Genomic DNA, 16,913 nt, shown 5'->3' with positions numbered 1-16,913 from the left:
AGGGGTCCCAGATTGCAAGAGGCTGGTTCTAGGGTGTCACACTCCAGAATCAGGCTTCCTCCTCTCTGGTTCCAGGTGCATCATCTGAGAACTGCAGCTGCCATGTCACCACAGCTCAACAGCTTCTGCATTGAGTGTCTGCCCTCTGGTAGTCAATACACATCATAGCTACCGGTCAAACAGTCAAACAATCGGCCAGTCACTTGGGCATATAATTTCTCATTTTGTGAATTGTCTGTTTATGACCTTTATTCATTTGTGTATAGCAGCTTAGAGTTTATCAATTTGCATGATGTCTTTATGCATTAAAGACAGTAGCCTCTTTAACATTTGTTGCAAACATTTTATGTTGACTATTTGCATATGATATTTCTCCCTTTTTATTGAATTTATTGGAGTGATACTGGTTAACAAATATGCTATGTTAAATAAAAGTGGGCATCCTTTATCCTATTCCTAATCTTAAGCAACAAGCTTAGAGCTTTATGCCACTGAGTAGGATCTTTGAAATGGGTTTGTGATATATAGCCCCCCCCCCCCTTTTTCTTAATATAAGGACTCTTTTTAAAAAAATTTAAGGGAAATTATTTTTTTAATTATGTATTGGCGTCAGGTATACAGCTTAGTGATTGGAAAACCATATATTTTACATAGTGTTCCCCTTGATATTTCCAGTACTGCAATTGGCACCATACATAGTTATCAATATTATTGACTACTAGAGGCCCGGTGCATGAAAATTCATGCAGTGGAGTGGTCCTCACAACCCTGCCTCTGGAGTCCCCACCCCTCAGCCCAGCCTGCCCTCTTTCACAGTCCAGGAGCCCTCAGGGGTGGGAGGTGACCTGGCGATCAGAAGGTGACACCCCCATCACATCTTTACTGCTGCCACTGCCAGCAGTGCAAGCCTCAGCCGGCCCTGGTTACCTTCACCTCAGGCCAGCCCAGGGTGCCTAGGGGCTGAGGGGACTGGAGGCTGGGGACTCTAGAGGCAAAGGTGTGAGTGCCACCCTGGTGGGGCTGAGGGGACTGGGCACTGGCATCTTGTGGCTGTGGATGCTGCCATCTTTGTGGCAGTCAATTAGCATATTCCCTCCTTATTGGCTATGGGCGCTGCCATCTTTGCAATGTCAAGAGGGTCAATTAGCATATTCCCTCTTTATTAGATATTTCCTATCATTTGCTTACTTCCCTGTAACTATTTTGCAACTACCAATTTGTGCTTCTTAGTCCCTTATATAGCCTTTATTATGGTGAGATATGTTCTATCTATATGGACTTTCTTGAGAGTTTTTATCATAAATGGATATTGAATTTTTTCAAATGGTGTCTCTATATCTATTGAAATCATACAATTTTTATCTTTTATTATGTTAATGTAGTGTATCACATTGATTTGGAGATGTTTAACCATCTTTGCATTCTTTAATCATTGTTGCATTCCTAGAATAATCCCACTTAAGTATGTGTATTAACTTCTTACTGTATTGTTGAATTTGGTTTGTTACTATTTTGTTGAATATTTTTGCATCTATGTCTATGAGGAATAATGGTCTGTAACATTCTTTTTTTTGGTCTGGTTTTTGGATCAGGAAAATGCTGGCCTTATAAAATAACTTTGGGAGCATTCCCTCCTCCTCAATTTTTTGGGAAGACTTTGAGCAGTGTAGGTTTTAAGTCTTTTATAAATGTCTGGTACAATTTACCAGGGAAGCCATTTGACCCCAAGGGTGGGAGGGTTTATTACAGATGCAATATCTTTACTAGTAATTGGTCTTTGCGATGTTATTTTTTTTCATTATTCAGTCTTGGAAGATTGTATGTTTCAATTAATTTATCCATTTCCTCTAAGTTTTCCAACTTGTTGGCATATAATTTCTCATAGTGGTCTATGAGCCTTCATACTTCTTGGTCAGGTGGGTGAGGACACCCTATTGTTCCTGCTTGCTCCCTTTGTTCAGAGGCCAAAGACTCCAGGCAATGTGATCAGCAGCTAGACCTGCCTGTCCTTTCAAAGTGGACATAATGGCACTGGAGTGTTTGCACAGCTCCCTGAGGGCTTCCCCGCCTTTCTATTCCATCTCTTTTTTGTTGTCAGAAACTGTTCATTCAATGCTTGGTTGTCTCATGGGGTAATTGCTACCTATATACATGTATATTTGATTTTAGTCATGGGAGGGGACAAGTTCACCATCTTTCTTTTCTCCAGCATCTTGGACCTCCTCTCCTCTTAGTTGTAGTTCTCACTGTGTCTATCTGTTCTTCTCCTGAGTTTGGTGAGCATCTATAACACCATTACTTTGAACTGTTTTTTTGTTTTGTTTTGTTTTGTTTTGTTTTGTTTTTGGGAGAAAGTGTAAATTACTTATCATTGCTTCAGTATCTCGTTGTTGTTTTTATTTGGAACATATTTCTTTTTTTCCTTATTTTACTTAACTTTCTATGATTATTTCTATGTATTAGCTCTCCCTTTCAGTGTTGGAGTAGCCCTGCACAGGAGATAAAACGCAATGCTTTATCTTGATCTAGTTCTTGGTCGTCTCTTGAACAGTCTGTTTCAAATCACAGGGCCTAGAAATGCAATCCGCCTGGCCACACCTGATGGTTTTGGTGGGGCTGCAGAAGCCGGTCAGGGTGGGTAGAGCTGCCTCTGGCGAATGCAGCATGGCAGATTGCAGCTGCTTGCCTGCAGCCTCAGGAGGGGCTGAAAGGAGCAAAGCATGGGAGTGGGCTGCTTACTCACCCCCATTAGCAAATTGGAGGAAAACTGCAAAAGTGGCCCCCGCTGGTGCTGGCACTAGCAATGTTGAAGGAAAGCACAGAAATGGCTCCTGCTAGCACCCACATCCCTAGAGAGTCTCAAAACACGTCTGCCCTCTGGAAGAAGCTTTACAGTTAGCAAATAAATCTCTTTCACATATGATCTAGGCTCACAGCTGCTGCTTTTGTGCGGAGTCCCAAGGTGGGTGAGTCTGTGTGTGAGCCCTGGAAGAGCAGGATCTCTGTTCCCTACAGCCTAGAGCTCTCCAGGTTGTAAGCGCAGCTGGCCTGTTGGCTTTCAGAGTCACGTGTTTTGCTGTGGGAGTTGGTCTCTCTGGTGCAGGCCTCTGACGTGGGAGACACCTTGCTTCTCAGAAAGAAGGGAACTGTGGTGTTTTTGTTTTGTTTTTCTTCTGTTTGGTAGTATTTGGGGAGATTTTCAGATCCCTCCCCATTGTGGGTTGCTGTGTCAGGGGTGGTATTTTTGCCCAAAATGTGTCTTTGACTTTCCTACCCATCAATGAGGCCCTTTTATCCTCTGTTGTGTGCGAACTGAACAGTTGTGCAGTGACCAATCCCCAACAGACTTTGAAAGAAGTGATGTGATTGGTAAGTGATGATACAATACATACCTGTTCTTTACATAGTGACTTGTGGGCTAAAATTCTAGTAGCAAAGTTTTTATTTTATGCAGTGACACACATGTAATGCACCATGATGACTGATATTTGAATGTCTGGTTGGGACACAGGCATTATTGAACTAAACTGTGGGAATTGGAATCCAGGCATATCACTTTGCACATACCATGCAAAGTGAGGATGGCTTGTATATCTAATCAACAAATAAATACAAATTGGTCATTTAATATATATCAAAAGAATATTACAAGTTTATTACATGAATTAGCAATAAGTATGGATTATTAACATTAATAGAGGTTTACTGATTATAGAATGAAGTTATGAAGGAAAAAAATCTGCATAATTAACTGCAAAATAAGGCATACCATGGTGCTCAGAGTGGTATAACTCCAGGCCATGAAAGCAGACACCTTGCATTTTTTAAAGTGACGTTTATGAATGGCATGACTATTAGGCAATAATTGCAATAATAGTAAACTCTTTTAAAGCAGTTGTTTCTACTCTATTACTTTCCCAATGCCACAATTTTAGGATGTGTCACACTAAGCAGTCAGTTCTCAAGATTCTTTGCTTGGATTGAGCAGTAAGCTTCACATTTTGTGTTAGAAAGGAAAGCATGCAGTGGAGAGTCTGGGAAATTTTTCCACCTGGGAGGTTTCACAAAAGTGTTCCGGCACTGCTGAGAGCCTAGGTGGGATTGTTAATGTTTTTTCCCTCCCAATGCAACTGTCCATATTTCTTTGGAAAGCACACGCACAGGATGTACGAGTGGAAGGCTACAGAACAGCAATTTGTGGAAGAGGAACACTTACATCTGTGCATTTAAAGAGAACCTTTTAAAAGGTTTTAGATACTTCACTTCAGCTGTTAGTTGTTTTAAAACAGCACAAGATGTTTTCATCCATAACAAAAGACACCAAACAGAAACACATATTTTCACAATTAGAATGTTATATTTTCTACCTTACAGATCTCTCCAATTCTGTAACAACATAACTAAAGCCTTCAAATTACCTTAGCAATTAGAAACTCAGGTGAAGAAGTAACACCCAGTGAGTGCTTTGATGGAAGGCTTTCTCATTTAAAAATAATATCAAGAACTGGCCTGACCATTTTTTTATGGCTACACTAGCAGAAACCAGCCATTGATACCTTACTGCTTGTAGTAACACATGATCACCCATAAAAGTTTCAACCACAAACCCAAGCACTGAGCAGGCTCTGAACCTTAGCATAACACCAGAGGCAATTATGTAACCTGCATGCATTTTCAGAGATGCTGAGAGGCCTTCAGTATGCAGGCTGACACTCCAACCACTGAATATACTGACCAGGGCTCAGTAATTTATTTTTAAGCAAATACTCTTGGAACCTTTACTTTGTAGTTAGTGCTGTGATATTCTAGGCTACATTAAAAAATGGGACATAACTTTACACAAATATATTGGGAGGGGGGATGAAAAATATAAGATAAATGATAGTTAAAGTATATATGAGTATATATATGTATTAAGAGGTTGGTGTTATTATCCCTATTTTATAAATGAGCAAATTGAGATGTGAGAACACAGCAAATTCTTATCACAGAACCAGTAGTAGCATAACCATGATTTAAATTCAAGTTTTCTTGACCTCAAATCACAGATACTTTTCAGTACAACATGCTTAACCCTTGACTAATTTTTATGCCATCAGTAGACTTACCATGCTATATTGTAGCTGTATATTGGTCTCCCCTGGCGTCCTTTGGGCTTCATGAAGCAGGTGCTCTAGAGCCATCTTTCTGTAATAGTAATACAATATCTGAGGATCATATGAAATTTCAGCTCCTTGGGCAAATATTATATCCAAGTCTCAAATCTGCACAGCAAATTGTATTTAGTGAACATATATCAACGTTATGTGCTGTTATTAAAAAGAGCCACTCATTTCCAGGAAAGAACATTTTCAAGTCCCTTGTGCAGATAACGTAGATGTTCGTTATTAAGTCGTCTAAAAGGTCAGGCCCTAAGCTTCTGCTTATTTGCAGGTCGCTCCTCCAAAGATTCAGTGGGTCAGATATCTGTTCATGTGGACATCACCACCACCCCAGGCACCGGAGAGCATAAAGTCACTGTAAAAGGTACAGTTTGGATCCAGATAGGTCAAACAGCTCATCAGACTTTAATCTCTGCAAAATTAATATTAAAATGCCATTTTATCTGTGTTTGAATATGTGTATTAAATTATTTTATGGGTTTAGAATGTCTTCCTGAACCAGAACTTTTATTTAAAAACAAATACATGCTACAGATAATTAACCTATGTAATTTGAAATATTTAAATACATTGGTGATTACATTTCAAAACTGTATATTCTCTGTGATTAATCCTATTATGTATATAATATTAGTGCTATGGTTGGCTTACTATTCACATAGCCTACCTAATTCTTTCTCCAAGTTATTTTCAACAACTGATTTGATATTTTAATGATGGTTTAATCTATTGGTTTATTTTGTAAAAATATCACCTGAATGCAAGGGTCATTTCAGACATGAAATTAAATGGTTTATATTTTGCTTAATAGAACCATATTCTAAGTAATATCCACTTCAATCAAAACCATGCCCTTCTAATATATTTAAAATTGCATTACTGAATGTATCTTTGTATTATAAAAATATCACTGCTATCATCTATAACAAATTATGTGCAATAGAGAAATATACAGATAAATGTGCATGCCTATACATGCCAGTATCCGAAAAGATTTTGTCACTGTAGAGAAAATGCTCAAAGTTTTATGAAATTTTTGCAATAACAATTTTAGTTATAAGATACTTCCTTAAGAATGTCATCATTAAAGAATGGGCAAAGTATAAATATAAGAAGGTACACTTAAGAATTATGTGTGATGCTTGAAATTAAGAAACAACTGTGTTTAACAATAGGTGATTGGTTAAATATAGGATTGAATATATATATATATATATATATATATATATATATATATATATGGTGGAATATTTGTAGTTGGAAAATATATATTGAATTAGAAAGATACCCATGATGAACTTAAAAAATACAGTTACTTATAAGACTGCAATATATTATTATCCCATTCTATATATGAATCAAATATTGAAACCATACACAAAATATTAAGGGATTGCATCTGAAAAATTATAGATTTTAAATCTATTTTCTAAATATGTAATGATAGATATAAACACTATTTTCAATATGAAAAGCATCATGTTTTTCCCTACACAAGGGGAATGAAACTTTTTGCCACTCCAGTGTCACACAGCTAAGAGCTGAAAGCCCATCAAGTGTGCATTCCAGAGAGTAAGATGTTTTTCTTCAATAATACTTTCTTATCATTAGAGTTAGGACACTAGCAAATGCAAGTTATAGCTTCACAAATCACTTTTTAAACAAAAATTCAGTGTAAGGACCAAAAGCAAGGCAGAGATTCCACACAGTCATTTGCTAACACTCTGCATCCCATCCCCTTTTTGGTTTTATAGTGATGGCTATTAATAACCTGAACTGGCAGACCACTGCCATGTTCCGCCCCTTTGTGGAAGTTTGTATGCTGGGACCCAACCTTGGAGACAAGAAGAGAAAACAAGGCACAAAGACAAAAAGCAACACCTGGTCACCCAAGTACAATGAAACATTTCAGTTGTAAGTCATTACCCAACTCATTTCTTCAACCAGGCAACGGTCACTATGCAATTAATAGTTACTGAGCATCACTGATCCCAGGCAGATGAAAAAGGCTGTTTTAAGTTCCTTCCATTGAGTCATTATCTGTTCAGTGCCTACCATGTATCAGGCAGTACTATAACCATTGAGTATGCATAATAGGATTTCTCTGCTCTCATGGAATACACTTTCTAGAGATGAGGGACATATGCTAAACAAACACCTATTGTGGTAGTATTATGTAAATAATTAAAACAGGTCAGTGTAATAGAATGATTACTTGGTTACTTACATTGGGTGTTCAGGGAAGCCTCTCTGAGTTTTAAATTGAAACCTAAGAAAAGTAAAACATCAGTCATGCAGAGGAGTGTTGACAGCATTTTGGGCCAATCAAAATGTTAGTGCATCCAATTAGGGCAAATGGAAGTTACCTGATACTGAATGAAATAAAAGATACCCCCTAGATTTTGGGGTAGTTGTTTACTGAGATGGGGACATAGGGACAAGAGATATGGATATCAGAGATTTTCGTTTGATGTGGAAATGCCTATTGGATCCCCAAGAGGAAATATCAAATAGATAGTTGAATAAGACTTGAAAATGATCTGCATACAGATGAAATTCATTCCACAAATCTGGATAATCTGAACTAGGGACAGATAAAGAAGAGAGGCAGGCATCAGATCAAGCTCACGCAAACTTATGTCTACAGCATGCTTGATTAGAAAAAGTCACTTTAAAAGGAAGGAATGTGGATACTAGTTCTGCTAAGCAACAGATGTGCATTTATGAGTAAATCAAGAATATCTGAGAACGAATTGATGTTAAGTGCAGGAGAGAATTGTTCTCAGCATATCAGGATCCAGCCCTCCTCATTATGCTCACTTGTGCACTGACAAGCTGTCCTGAGTTGTTAGTAGAGGACACCCTCAGCCCCACACTTGGCAAGCCTGACTGTTGCCACATCAAAGAAGTGGTATTAAAGAATCAGCCTCTGATGGAACTAATGCACTCTGGAGATTTGTATCCAATTTAGCGTCTTGTAAATAGTGCTTGATAGCCTGTGCAGTGAATTCCCATGAGAAAAGGTTCCCAGATACAAAGGATTCAGGAGCCTGAGGTAAATTAAAGAGGCTTCAATAAATGATGTTGAAATGACACCGATATTCTTCCGACATACCCTTACCTAAGCCTAGCTCCCATGATCCCCAGCAACCCTATCCTATCCCTATATCAGAGGGGAGACACTGACTCCAATGGTTAAGTACAGCCTAATGCTTTAATTCCAGTTTCTATTGATATGTTTAACAGCAAGGTACTAATGCATATTTAGATGGATTTCCTTTTTTTATATCTAGGGAAAGAAGGAGTTTTTAAGTTACATTACAAGTAATATTTACATAGACAGTCTAAGTAAAATTTTACATATATATATATATATATATATATATATATATATATATATATATATATATCAGAATTAAAATATAGTGATACTCTATTTCCCAATATAAAAATGTATAACATTTTTAGAACTGTGTTGATACCTAGGTGAAAAAAAAAGTTTTGCTCAAAATTCATCATTTTAATCCACACAGCATTCTGGGTAACGAAAACCACCCAGGAGCCTATGAACTTCATCTCTCAGTTAAGGATTACTGCTTTGCCCGAGAAGATCGGATTATCGGAATGACAGTAATTCAGCTACAGAGCATAGCAGAAAAGGGAAGCTATGGGGCATGGTACCCCCTTTTGAAAAATGTTTCTATGGATGACACCGGTTTGACTATTCTTAGAATACTCTCTCAGAGGACCAGCGATGATGTGGCAAAAGAATTTGTAAGACTTAAATCTGAAATAAGATCTGCTGAGGAGAATGCTTGAAAGGAATACTGAAGATACCATCTTTGAGAATGCATAAACTATAATTGTTTGACTACTGCATGCATGTGCAAATACATGGGAATGTTTATTTCACTACATTTCAGTGTTTGCCAGTAATCACATACAATGTCTACAAGGTGTGTGGAAAACCTGCTGAACTTGTATACATACCATCACTGGTGTTTGGGAAATAAATGTTCCATGAAGTGCCAAAACTATGATGTAAAGTGAAATATCCAGATATTTTTAAATGTTTATTTCCTCTCATTAACAATTTTTCAGCCATTAAGCATACTGAAAAACAAGTAAGTCTTTTCAGTTCATCTATTAATTTTTTTTTGTTAAATTAGTTTCAATTGCCCATAGATCAGAAAGATTTGTTACTCAAATTCTGTTTTATTTAGACTTACCTCATTGTAGATGTCTTAGAAATACCCTTTTCTATTATAACTAGAAATGTAGTCACCACTAGAAAGCATTTGTAATTTTATAGTTGAAGATATATTGTGATGATTTTTTGCATACAAATTAAAATAGAAAAGGTGGGAAATATTTTATGCTGATCAGTTTCCAACCTTTCTGAAATATCACTGTGAAGAAATGCTATTAAAGCAAACTTACACAAAGCAATGCTAAATAGTTTGTTAACAATGTTTGATATATTGACAAAACTTTGTTCTTCAAAACTGCCACAGTCAAATCACATTTGTTAAAAAGGTAAGTTGATGCACTTGCCACCTAGCATTATGTCTTGGCTTTATCAAATTTCATTATTTACAAAATCATGTGATGAAAAGTTTTTAAAAAAAATTACCTATGATAAGTAACTACTATTAGTGTTTTCCCTCTGACAGATATGACTAACTCCTTAATTACCTAGCCCTGTAATCAGTTAAATGCTTTTTTTCTTTTAAAAATGTTCAACTATTTATACTAAATACAGCATTATTATATATTGCACTGGAACAAAAAGCCTTGTCTTCATCTACTTAATGAAAACTGTAAGACAGAATCTGAAGAAATTGCTTACAATCTTGTAATTTGTGTTATTGATAAGACCAAGATGCATCAGATGAAATAGGAAAACAATAACTAGGCTGGATTTTGAATATGAAATACTTCATGAATATTTGCATTTTCTGTATTTTTATGATTTGACTTTTTAGAGTCTATCTAAATTGTTGGCTGTAGAACAGTACTTTGAAACATGCTCATGACTGTTAGTGGACAACGTATACCTGCAGAAACAAGAACCAATTACAATGATTGTGTTTGGTGAACAAGCTGGTCTGGTATGTTAAGAACAAAATTAATATTATCATGAATCTCAGAATCACTCTGTTACTAGATGTGAGAACACAGACCAGTGAAATCCACTAATTCATGTAAAATTGTTAGGCAACTGCTTTGTTAATGACTTCTCCAAATGCATAGTGCAATGTGATCCTGTGGCATATGCATTAATAAATGGATATATATTGAGACCATGCAACACTTTGTTGTATTTGCTGCCTTCTTATTTAATTTATGAAGCATCATTTCATTATGTAGGAATAAAAACTCCAGGGGTTTTTTGTTTGTTTGTTTTTTAGTAGTTAGAATGATCTTCACATTGTTTGGTTCTAATATTGCATTAGAATTTGAAAAATACTTTCCCGGACATGTATTAATGGAAACAGCTACATACTATAAAATAATGATCCTGAAAACAAGGAAGAACTGATGTATCTAAACACTGTTAAGCACTACAAGAAAGTCAATATTCATCATATAAACAAGCAACATGAAAAAAAATGTTTCATTATTTTAGTGAAGAATTCACTCTAGATTTATCTTATAACAATTTTACAGAACATTGACTTGAGCTCTTTAAGAGCACATTAGTGCCATAAGGCATGATACACTTGAATAAATTATATTTTGGGTTTGCATTGATTGATTACTTAAAATGTTAAGCTAAGAATTTTTCCCAAGCAATCGTTTAATTATATCTATTCATCTTTTTTTTTGTATAAAATATATATGTAACGGCAGCATGAACTAAGTCTGTTAATATCATAAAGTACAGGTACTAATATTCAAAAAGTTAAAATTCTACAGCCCTTGTTATTTCTCCCAAGGCAAGTATTTCTCTGGTCTCCAGGAAAAAAAGCTATTGTGTTTACATATTCAAATTAGTAAACACTCTGAGGCTCAGAGCAATCTCCATCAACAATGAACTTGATTAAAGTGTTGGGCAATTTATCTTATTCTAGATAAAATGCACAAAGACAATGCTCTGTTATTCATATACAGATGAACCTCTCTCATTAGGAGCTCTTAAAGAAATAAGTGAAAATCAAATTTGGCCAAAATAAAGTGCTTAAAGCCATAGTGGAACATTCATTATTTGAAGGAACTCTAATAAATGATTATTTAAAAAAGTAATCAAATGTCCCCATCATATCTGCTCCATTCTAAGATAATTTATATATTTAATTTCCCTTAAACAAGACACATTTATAAATGACAATTCTAGCTTAAAAAATTTCCATCCCTCAAATGCCGAAAGAAAGACATATATATCAAGTACTACCAACAACCAAGGTACCAAAGAAGTTCAAAAAGTATATGAAAATTTCAAGAAAGTAAATTCAAAGACATGGGAGATTGGGATTTCAATGACAGTAAATTCAAAAAAGCAGATCTGAAAAAATTCAATGATATACAAGAAAACTCAGAAAGTCAGTGAGCTCAGGAATAAAATCAATTAACAAAAAAAGTACTTTACCAAAGAGATCGAAACTATAAAAAACAAATGGAAGTGCTGGAGCTAAAGAACACAGTAAATGAAATGAAATGAAATGAAATGAAATGAAATGAAATGAAACGATTAAATGAATTAAAGACCTTAGGAAATAAAGCAGACTACATGAAAAAAAGAGATAGTGATATTGAAAATAGAAGTATAGAAAGGGCTCAGATGGAAAGAGAAAATTGGGAAAGAACTTTATGAGATCTAACTCCATTACAAAGAACAACATAAAAATAATAATGGGTATACCAGAAGGAGAGAGAGGAAACAGAGGAGCCATTCAAACAAATAATAGGTGAGAACTTCCCAAATATATGAAAAGATCAGGACCTTGGAAACCAAGAAGCTAAGAGAACATCTAATTATCTCAATGCAAAAAGAACCTCTCCAAGGCACATTATATTAAAACTATCAAATGTTTTACAAAGAGAGAATTCTCAAGGCAAACAGAAAAGAAAACTGCAGCCTATAAAGAAAATCCCATTAGATTAGCATCAACATTTTCAGCAGAAATATTACAAGCTAGGAAAGAGTGGGAGCAAAAATTTAAAATATTGAGAGTAATTACCAACTAAGAACAATATAACCCAGCAAAGTTTTACTATAGATTTGAAGGGAAAATAAAGGCTTTTCCAGACAAATAAAAGTTGAGGTAAATTACCACCAGACCAGCATTACAAGAAATGTTGAAAGGAGCTCTTATACCAGAAACAAAACAACAACAACAAAAAGGTACAAAACTGTAAGATGACAGACAGAAACAGGAAATTGCAACTCTTGTTCAGAATAGGGTATTAAATATAGCATAAAGATTAAATGAGGTAAACATCTTTTTTAAAATTTAATACCACCGAAACCAGTTTGGCTCAGTGGTAAAGCGTCAGTCTGTGGATTGAAAGGTCCCAGGTTCGATTCCGGTCAAGGGCATGTACATTGGTTGGGGGCACATCCCCGGTAGGGGGTGTGCAGGAGGCGGCTGGTCAATGTTTCTCTCTCATTGATGTTTCTGGCTCTCTATCTCTCTCCTTTCCTCTCTGTAAAAAATTAATAAAATGTATTTTTTTAAAAAACAAAAAAACAACAAAAAACAAAAAAGCATAATACCTACTGCAATTTGCAAAATGAATTCACAGCATAAAAAGAGATCATTTGTGACAATCTTCTATATATATAAAACCCTAATATGCAAATAGACCAAATGGCAGAACAACTGAACAACTGGTCACTATGATGTGCACTGACCATGAGGGGGCATGTAGGGAACATGGCGGGTATCAGCAGCAGGCAGCAGAGCACAGAACATGGAAGGCTTAGCAGGCATGGCAGGCATCAGCATGGTGGGATGGTGGAGCAGGTGAGCGGGAACACCAGACCAATGAGGACACCAGTCGCTGTCAATGGGGCGAGCCTCTGCTAGTTAATGAAAATTTTTGCTCCCACATGCTGTGGTCCCACTGGGTGCTCGCACCTGCTGCCGGCACCCAGCGCCAACCCCAATTGCTCTACACAGGCAATGGGTGCAAGCAGGTGCTGGCATGATCATCCATTGGGCGCGGTAGCAGCGGAAGTGGGACTAATGGCAGACAGGGGACCAGGGCTGCTATTGGGGGGGCAGGGCTGGGCCTAGGCACGAAGGATGGGCCCAGACTTGCCCCTGTGCCCACTGCAGCCTTGCAGCCCACAGTTCCTTTCAAGGTGCTCAAATTTGTGCACTGGGGCCCTAGTAAAAGCATAAAAGGGGAGGGGTAAAAGGACTAAATTTAAACAGGTGAATGGAGATAAGATGCAATGAGAAGAAAAAGGTCCAGTGTACTTATTTTTCATAAATATAATGGTAACCACAAAACAAAAATCTATAATATTAAAAAAAATAAAAGAAAAACTCATAAAATACCGCCAAATTAAAATAGCAGACAGAAACACAAAGGAAAAGAAGCAACGGAGACACAGAAGAACAAGAAAACAAAGGATAAATTGTCTGTAGAAAGTCTTCATAGATCAATAATTACCCTAAATGTATACAAACTGAATTCACCAATTAAAATGCACAGAGTAGCTGGATGAATTAGGAAACAAGACCAAACTATATGCTGCCTTCAGGACACCATCTCATCTATAGACAAACGTAGACTCAAAGTGAACCAATGGGAGATGATACTGCAAGCTAATGGCATCCAGAGAAAGTGGAGTAACTGTACTTATATCTGACAAAAAAAAAAAAAATTTCAAGATAAAGAAGGTAACAAGAGACAAAGATGGACATTTTATAATGGTAAAGGGGACAATACATTAAGACAATATTTATCAATACATAAGCACCCAATCTAGGAGCATCAAAATATATAAAGCAATTACTAACAGAACAAAAAAGAGAAACTGACAAAAAAAAAAAAAAGCAATTACATAAGGAATCTAAATACCTCATTGACAGCAAATAAACAGATCATCCAAACAGAAAATCAGTAAGAACATATTGGCCTTAAATGACACATTAAGCCAAATTGCATAATAGATACTTACAGAGTTTTTATTCCAGAACACCAGAATATACATTGTTTTCTAGTGCACATGAAACAATCTCAAGGATAAACCATATGTTGGACCACAAAAATAGTCTTAGCAAATTTAAGAAGGTTGAAATCATAGGAAGCATATTCTCAGACCACAATAGTTTAAAAATCAACTGCAATAAAAGCTGGAAAAATCACAAATATATAGAGTTCAAAAAACATGCTACTGAACAACTAGTGGGTCAAAAAGAAATAAAAGAAGAGCTCAAAATATAGAGACAAGTGTGAATGACAATACAACATATCAAAACTTTGAGGATTCAGTAAAAGTGGTAGTAAAAGTTTATAGTATTACAGGCCTACCCTCAAGAAACAAGAAAAACCTCAAACAATTTAACATTTTACCTTAGCACTAGAAACAGAACAAATGAAGCCCAGAGCCAGTAGAAAAAATAAAATAATAGAAATTAGAGCAGAATTAAACAAAATAGAGAACCAAAACACAATAGGGAATATTAATACAACAAAAAGCTGGGTCGTTGAAGAGATTAATGAAATTGGCAAACCTCTGGCTAAACTCGGGGAAAAAGCACACATAGAAATACTCAAAATTAGAAATGAAAGAGAAGTTAGAACACACCCCACAGAAATATAAAGGATAATACAAGAATAGTATAAAAGGCCATATGACATTAAATTCAATAAACCAGAAGAAATGGATAAATTATTAAAAATATATAACTTTCCTAGACTGAACCATGAAGAGCTGGAAAACCTAGATAGACAGATCAACAGTAAGAAAATTGAAACATTTATCAAAAACCACCCAACAAAGAAAAGTCCAGGACCAGATGGCTTCATCAGTGAATTCTACCTTTCAAAGATTTAATACCTATTCTCAAAATCTCCAAAAAATTGAAGAAGAGGCAATACTTCCTATCCCATTTTGTGAGGTAAACATTACCCTGATACCAAAAACTGACAGGGACAACACACACAAAAAAAGAAATTACAGGCTAATTTCCCTGATGAACATAAAGGCAAAAATTCTAAACAAAACACTGCAAATCAAATACAACAACATGTCATGATCAAGTGAGGTTCATCCAGGGACACAAGGTTCACCATCCACAAATGGATCAGTGTGACATTAACAAAATAAAGAATACAGCTGGGACCGGTTTGGCTCAATGGATAGAGCGTCGGCTTGGGGACTCAAGGGTCCCAGGTTCGATTCAGGTCAAGGGCATGTACCTTGGTTGCGGGCACATCCCCAGTAGGGGGTGTGCAAGAGGCAGCTGATTGATGACTCTCTCTCATCGATGTTTCTAACTCTCTATCTCTCTCCCTTCCTCTCTGTACAAAATCAATAAAATATATTTAAAAAATAAAAATAAAGAATACAAATCCTATCATATCAATAGATGCAGAAAAAGCATTGGATAAAATACAACATCCATTTATGTTAGTATTAAAACACTTAATAAAGTGTTTATAGAAGGAAAGTGCCTCAACACAATGAAGGCCATATATGACAGACCTTCATCTAATGTCACACTCACTGGTATAAAATTGGTACCAATGGGAATGTAAATTGGTGCAGCCACTATGGAAAACAGTATGGGGGTTTCTCAAAAAATTACAAAGAGAATTATATGATCCCACAATTCCTCTTCTGAGTACATATCCCAAAAATGAAATACTGAAGGAAGATATGTACTGCCACATTTATTGTAGCATTATTCACAACACCTAAGATTTGGAAGGAAACCTAAGTTTCTGTCAATAACTGTGGATAATAAAGAAGAAAAATACATGAGAAAATATACACACACACACATACACACACACACACACACACACACACACATAAAATTTATTTAGCCATGAGAAAGAAGAAAATCCTGCCACTTGTGACAACGTGAATGTACTTTCAGGATATAATAAATGAGATACAATGAAAGACAAATATACTGTATAATATTATTTACTTTTTTTAGATTGAATATATAAATGCATAAAAACAGAGAATAAAATAGTGTGATTATCAGAGATGTGGAAAGGGGGGATTGGAGAGATATTGTTTATGGGTACAAAGTTGCAACTAGTAAGTAAGTCCTGGAGTCCCAATGCTCAGAATAGTGAGTATGGATAACAATATCTATACTAATAAAAGCCTTGGGGTGATCAGGCCAGCAGTGAAGGGCAGTTGGGGGTGATCAGACTGGCAAGGGAACAGATAGGTGTCAATCAGGCCAACAGGGAGTGGTTAGGGGCTGATCAGGCTGGCAGACAGAAACAGTTAGGGGTGATCAGGCAGGCAGGCAGGTGAGTGGTTAGGAGCTAGCAATCAAGGATTGTAAGGGGTATGTCCAACTGCTGGTTTAGACCCTATCCCTGCAGCCTAAACCAGCAGTCGAATATCTCCCGAGGGGTCCAAGATTGGAGATGGTGCAGGCTTGGCTGATGGACAACCCCCTGTGCATGAATTTTGTGCACCAGGGCACTAGTTATGTTATAAATATCAAACTTGTTAAGACACTAGACCTTCTTTAATCTCACCACAAAAAAGAAATAATTATGTTATAAAGGTACTAGCTAATGCTTTAATGACAATCATACTGCAAC

General features: G+C 36.3%; 1 protein-coding gene across 1 annotated transcript in view; it reads left to right on the top strand.

Annotated features, from left to right (window-relative positions):
* Positions 1–10,813, top strand: part of UNC13C (unc-13 homolog C) — a 501,491-nt gene extending 490,678 nt beyond the window's left edge. Inside the window, exons 30-32 of the mRNA XM_084880006.1 lie at positions 5,434–5,526; positions 6,917–7,076; positions 8,696–10,813. Of these exons, the coding sequence (XP_084736132.1) occupies positions 5,434–5,526; positions 6,917–7,076; positions 8,696–8,981 (539 nt within the window). The 3' untranslated portion in view covers positions 8,982–10,813. The remainder of the gene's footprint in view (positions 1–5,433; positions 5,527–6,916; positions 7,077–8,695) is intronic.
* Positions 10,814–16,913: the final 6,100 nt, after the last annotated feature.

Source organism: Pipistrellus hanaki (genome assembly GCF_964339955.1).
Source record: "Pipistrellus hanaki genome assembly, chromosome: 1".
Taxonomy (NCBI): Eukaryota; Metazoa; Chordata; class Mammalia; order Chiroptera; family Vespertilionidae; genus Pipistrellus; species Pipistrellus hanaki.
Note: the sequence above shows the minus strand (reverse complement) of the source record. Positions and strands in the feature narration are given on the sequence as shown.